Raw genomic sequence first — 6,693 nt, forward strand, 5'->3', positions numbered from 1 at the left:
TGAACTCAATCTTGCGGAATCTTTTGCACAACTTCTGTATATACTTTACATACGGTGTGATCTTTGGGTTCTTTACGGCCCATTCTCCTTGAACCTGATGAATCAGCAAATCTGAATCTCCAATAACTAACAGCTCATGAACGCTCATATCAATTGCCATCTTCAGACCGAGGGTGCAAGTTACATACTCAGTCATGTTGTTTGTGCAATTAAATCGGAGTTTAGCCGCCATAGGATAATGCTGACCAGATTCTGACACTAAGACCGCTCCGATACCTTTCCCTTGGTGATTCGTCGCTCCGTAAAAAAATACTCTCCAACCGGGGTAGGCTTCAGAAATATCTTCACCCACAAATGAAACTTCATCGTCAGGAAAATAGGTCTTGAGCGGTTCGTACTCCTCATCAACTGGATTCTCTGCAAGATGATCGGCCAAGGCTTGTGCTTTTATTGCCTTTTGAGTCACATACACAATGTCAAACTCACTCAAAAGCATTTTCCACTTAGCCAACTTCCCCATCGGCATTGCTTTCTGGAAAATGTACTTCAACGGGTCCATTCTGGAAATAAGGTATGTGGTATAAGAAGACAAATAATGTCTCAAGTTTTGAGCGATCCAAGTCAAAGCACAACATGTTCTCTCCAAAAGAGTGTAACGAGCCTCATATGGGGTGAACTTTTTGCTCAAGTAATAAATGGCTCGCTCTTTCTTCCCAGTTTCGTCATGTTGACCGAGCACGCATCCCAATGCATTATTTGAGACAGAAAAATATAGCAATAGCGGACTCCCTTCTCGCGGAGGGACTAACACCGGCGGATTGGACAAATAGGTCTTGATGGCGTCAAAAGCAGTTTGACATTCTCCGGTCCACTTGGTCGAGACATCTTTTTTCAATAACTTAAAGATGGGCTCACACACCACGGTGGATTGAGCTATAAACCGGCTGATGTAGTTCAACCTTCCTAAAAAACTTATCACCTCTTTCTTGGTCTTCGGAGGAGGTAATTCCTGGATTGCCTTGATCTTGGAAGGGTCAAGCTCAATGCCCCTCCTGCTGACTATAAATCCCAACAATTTGCCAGCTGGCACTCCAAAAGCACACTTGACAGGATTTAACTTCAAATTGTATCGGCATAGGCGATCAATGAATTTTCTCAAGTGAGTCAAGTGGTCTGAACTCTCGCGGGACTTGATTATGACATCATCTACATACACCTCGATCTCCTTGTGAATCATATCATGAAAAATGATTGTCATGGCCCTCATATAAGTAGCACCGGTATTCTTGAGACCAAAAGGCATCACCGATAATGATATACGCCCCAGGGCGTGATGAAAGCTGTCTTTTCTGCGTCTTCTTCATCCATCAGGATCTGGTGGTAACCAGCATAACAATCCACAAATGACTGCATCTCATGCTTAGCACAATTATCAATGAGAATGTGAATGTTTGGCAATGGGAAATTATCTTTCGGGCTAGCTTTGTTGAGATCTCTGTAGTCGACACAAATTCTGATTTTTCCATCTTTCTTGGCAACCGGAACAACGTTAGCTAACCAAGTTGGATATTGCGGCCCTTCCACTACTTGAGACTCGATCTATTTTGTAATGTCCTCCTTGACCTTCAAACTCAACTCAGGCTTGAATTTTTGAGTCTTTTGTTTTACTGGACTGAAATCTGGATTGATCGGCAACTTGTGGGACACTATATTCGTGCTCAGCCCTGGCATGTCTTTATAAGACCAGGCAAATACATCAATGTACTCCCTGAGCAAACGAACCAGGTCTCTTCTCTGGGCTTCAGTCAGATGGACACTGATTATGACTTCTTGACACATTCCTCATCTCCGAGATTCACAGTTTCAGTTTCTTCTAAGATTTGGCTTGTGTTGATTCTCGAATTGTCGAAACTCTTCTGCAACATGTTCGGGTACCTCATTTTATTCTTCATATTCCTCAGACTCATCATCACATGCCTCATTTCGTTCACTCGGTTCATGACATGACATTGGCAGGTTTTAAATTAATATTACTGAAATCATAAACAAACAAAGTTAGGAAAGTAAAATATAAACAGATAAGTAAACAAATTTTGATAAAAGAGGCTTTTCATTTAAATTGAAAGACAAACACAAACTTTGGCCATGGTCGAGGGCCATTTTGCCTTTTTAAACATCACAAGGGAATTTAAAAGCTTTAAACAAATAATGATTGCATAAAGGGTGGGTCTCGGGCCTCTCCGGACTACCACCGATTTTAAAACAAACAAAGACACATGTCTTTCTACCCAGATGAACGGGAAATCAGGAGTGGTGTGGAGGTCCAGTTCTGCAATCGCTCCTCAAGTTCTGCATCACGGATGCCTGATGTCCCAGCCTTTTCATCGATAACCGCATCAATCTCCTCGAAAAGGCCCCAGATTCCTTCCCCGAGACCACTATCGTTGACATTTTCTCGTACTGGAAATGACTGGTACAAATAAGGAATTGGCCTAGTCAATGCTTGATCAATACTCTTGTTCTTCATCTCTGCTTCATCAGCATCCGTGGGGACATACCCCAAACCAAACTTTGCTCCTTTGGTGGGAATTTGGACAGGCCCGACGATTCCTTTAAAGTGCTTCCCCAATCCAAAACGTGGTTCGAAACCATTTTGGAGCATGACGGTAGCAATCATCTTGTACACGGTAGGCATAGGAGGCTGTGGAGCCAAGTCATCACCGGTGGCATTTACCAGCTCCACCGTATAGAAATCACAATCTCGAGAGACATCATCAACGATCGGTGCATATCCATTGGAATGACTGCCTTCACCATAAATGATCAATTCCTGGTCCTTCCAAACAAACTTCATTAGTTGGTGAAGGGTAGACGGCACAGCCCCAGCCATATGGATAAACGGTCTTCCAAGAAGCAAATGATAGCTAGTATTGATGTCCAACACCTGGAACTCGACGTTGAATTCCGCTGGACCCACCTGAATATCCAAATTCACTGCACCCAATGTGACTCTTTGCACTCCATCAAAAGCCCTCACATTGACTTAGTTCTGGTGAAGCTTTCCCAAATCAAATTTTAGCTGCCTCAGGGTCGAATGTGGGAAAATATTAAGACCGGATCCGTCATCGACCAAGACGCGATTTATTATCTTGTCCTGACACATAGTGGTGACGTGCAGAGCTTTGTTGTGCATCCTGCCTTCAAAGGGCAGCTCTTCGTCACAAAAACTAATTCGGTGTCCTCGGATGACCTAGTTTATCATGGCTACTAGATTGTCACTTTTGGTACCTACGGGCACATAAGTATCATCCAGAGCCTTCATCAACGCTTGCCTATGCAGTTGTGAACTCATCAACAAGGCCCACACAGAGATCTGAGCCGGCGTCTTCTCCAAATGCTTCACAATTGAATAATCTTTCGGTTGCATTTTTCTCCAGAACTCCTCAGCTTCGGCTTCACTAATCGGCCTTTTTGCTTGGTCCTTCTTCTGCCCTCCTTGAGCCAACTCTTTCGGTGTGTAGCACTTGCTGAATCTGGTCATACCCTGGGTAACAACCGTTTCAATAACAAATTTTAGTTGGGTAAGAGTTTCTTGTGGCACCAAGGGTACAGCCTTCTCAGGTGTCAGAATCACAAACTTTTTCTTCTCTCTGATGCTCAACGAAGCTACAGCCCTTTTCAGTTCATCAGGAGCAATCGAAACTATTGTCTTCGTCACGCACCAGTCATCATCTGTCTCTATCATATTGATAGTGGTGCCTCCATGATTTGGCAAAGGATTACTATTGACATTGGGCGCGACTGTCTGAAAGGAGACCACATTCTAGTCAATCAGGTCTTGGATCTTATGCTTCAGGTTGATACAGTCCTCGGTATCGTGTCTGACATTGTTGGAGTGATACGCGCACCTCTGATCAGGTCTGTAAAACTTTGAGCTAGTGCCAATCAGCTTGGGACCCACTGGATGAATATATCCTACCGCGGTTAATCGCTCTAACAGCTTTGTTCAGCTTTCAATAAGCGGAGTGAAAGTTCTAGCAGGCTTCTTCTCAAATTTAGGACGGGAGGGATCGTAATTGCCTTGTTGAGGGGGAGGCATTTGGCGATAATTTAGAGCATTCGGACGGGGGGCTTGATATCTGGGATATGAGTTGGTTTGGTAGTTTGGTTGTGGAGGGGTATTTTGATAACTGGAGGGAGGGGTACTTTGGTAATCATCCGGTGCATAGCGAGCCGAGTATGAAGTCTGTGAAGGTCGAGAACGACCTTGGTATGATGAGGATTTCCTTGGGGTCTTCCTCCCCTCATAAGAGATAGAGGACACATCCTCTCTTTTCTTCTTCAACAATCCCGAAGATCCGGGCGGGGCAGCAACACTTGTAATCTTCCCGGTTCTCAATCCATCTTCGATAGTCTCACCTACCTTGACTATCTCAGCAAATTTCGCTCCCACGAGCAACATAATTCTGTCATAGTATTCGGGCTCCTGCACTCGCACAAACACTTCGACAATTTCCTTTTCTAACATAGGAGGCCAAACTCTAGCTGCCTCCTTTCGCTATCTATATGCGGATTCTCTGTAACTTTCAGGAACAATCTCCACATTTTAGGTGAATCGTTCGATGAAGTCCTTAGCCAGAGCGTTCCAACTAGACCACAGTCTCGTTTCATGAGACGTAAACCACTCTAGAGCCTCTCCTCTCAGACTTCGGTTAAAAAGCCACATTAACAAAGCTTCGTCTCTTCCAACTCCCACGAGTTGGTCATAGTAGGCCCTCAGGTGTGCTAAGGGGTTCCCCGTTCCTCCGAAGATGTCAAATTTTGGCACCTTGAACCCTTCCGGGAGGTCCAAGTTCGGATGAATGCACAGGTCTTCGTAACTCAACCCGGCGACCTCAGGAATGCAATTCAACTCCTTCATGACCTTTCTAATTTCCTCCTTCATATCTATCTTGAAGGTCTCTTCCTTTGACCTCCACTCTTTCTCTCTCTTCATAGTGGTCGAGCTCCGAACCATGGGCGTCATGCTCATTGGGGACTGGTATTTGGAAAGTGGATTTTTGTGGTAGTGGTGGAGAAATAGAGGGACTTTGGGCATTTTGAGTGGCTTGATAATTTTGAGGGAAAATCTGAGGGTTGGTGTGTTGATTTTGGTGATGGAGGGAAATGTGCGGGCGGTTAACATTTTGGCTTTGAGGGGGTAGGCCAGTTTGGTGGTTTGCATTGGAGGAAGGGAGTGGTGCTTGGAGGTTGGTATTTTGAGGAGGGGGTGGTGTTTGATAAGAGGCTGAGGCGTAATGGGGGTTTTGGGTGGTAAGGTCAATGATGGAGGGATTACGAGCGGGACTTGAAGGCGGGTTCTGAGCTTGTTCCACATTAGGAGGGGGAATTTGAGCTGGAGGTCTTCCATTTGGTTGAGCGTTGACAGCAAAAATCGGAGAAGGCAAATCTTGTTTTCTTTGCATCTCGACCCTCATCTCAGCAATTTGTTGCATCAACTGTAGGATCAGTTCCTTCTGATCGGCAAGGACGGGCTGAGCTACCACGACATCAGTAAGGTCGATTTCTTCGTTGTTATCACCATTGCTGCTTTTCCTTTTTGGGAACTTTGGCTGGGAAAGGAATCTGTAGGCCCTTTAGATCTAGTGAAATAAGGATGATCGGCCAGTGTATCAACACAGATCAGTTCTAACTACCTGTAGAGAAAAACAACTCAAAGGCAAATCTGTTAGTATTAGTTCTGGATGAATGATGCAAGATATCACATAGAAAGCAGATAAACACATATGAGTTGCTTCGTTTGAGAACATGTTAACCCACGAATAATGGGGACTTATTTTTTGAACAGGCAGTAATTTGCTCGTTTTATTTTGGGGCTAGTGACTTAGAAAGGCTAAATTGCGTTGAGCTAAGGTCTTCTATTGCATCTTCTGGCATCTGTTGATCTGAACTCAATGTTTCCTTGTAGAATGAAAGAGGGGGGAAAAGAAAATTTGAAAAAGATAGGGGCCGGGCCTTGAAAGGCTGCCTACGTATCTCCTAAGGAGAATTCAGGCCCTACGTAGTTCGAATACAAAGGAAAATTTTCATTTTCATTCATTCATTTCTGGTGATTACAAGGAAAGTGAAAAACAGATAAGAAAGCTCCTAAAAGCTCGATGGTGCCTTCACCGAAGCTCCTTCCTCTGACTATCGTATTAGCCACGGGGGGTAAACTCATATGCTTCGGGGGCGGTTTCCTCATTCTCTTCTTTCCACCGTCCCTTGAAAGGAGGTCTATAGACAATTTCCTCTTCAAGTTCCTCTTTCAACAGATTCAGGTCCAGTGCCTTCAGGACCACTGTTGGTGGCCTCTTGGTTGAAGAAAGGGTATTTTCCATGTAGTTTTTGAAGCCTCATGGTTATATCATTGTTGAAGGCATCATGTTCCTTCCGCATAGCAACCGTTTCCTCATTCAGGACAACATATCTTGCCATCTTAGTCGCTAACTCCGCGTCCAGTGCTGCACTTTTGGCTTGCGCAGCTGCGGTGGCTAATTCTACTTCTATTCCTCTTTCTCCCATCTCTCGAATCTCTTGTTTGAGTCGATGCAATTTCATCCTTAGACTCTCTTCAGCCGTTTTCACTTCGTCATTCTTGCTCTTTTCCATCTTAGCAGCAATTTCACCTTTCCTGGGATGATAGAGTAACAT

At 44.4% G+C, this 6,693-nt stretch overlaps 1 protein-coding gene across 1 annotated transcript; it reads right to left on the bottom strand.

Moving 5' to 3' along the window:
• Window positions 1-4,928: 4,928 nt before the first annotated feature.
• On the bottom strand, window positions 4,929-6,693 carry LOC107059045 (uncharacterized). The gene is made up of 2 exons (XM_015305440.1): window positions 6,313-6,693; window positions 4,929-5,612 (listed from the first exon to the last, which is right to left on the bottom strand). The coding sequence occupies exons 1-2, from the start codon at window positions 6,691-6,693 to the stop codon at window positions 4,929-4,931; spliced, it is 1,065 nt and encodes a 354-aa protein (XP_015160926.1).

The sequence above is a fragment of the Solanum tuberosum genome, unplaced genomic scaffold (assembly GCF_000226075.1).
Source record: "Solanum tuberosum cultivar DM 1-3 516 R44 unplaced genomic scaffold, SolTub_3.0 scf00779, whole genome shotgun sequence".
NCBI lineage: Eukaryota > Viridiplantae > Streptophyta > Magnoliopsida > Solanales > Solanaceae > Solanum > Solanum tuberosum.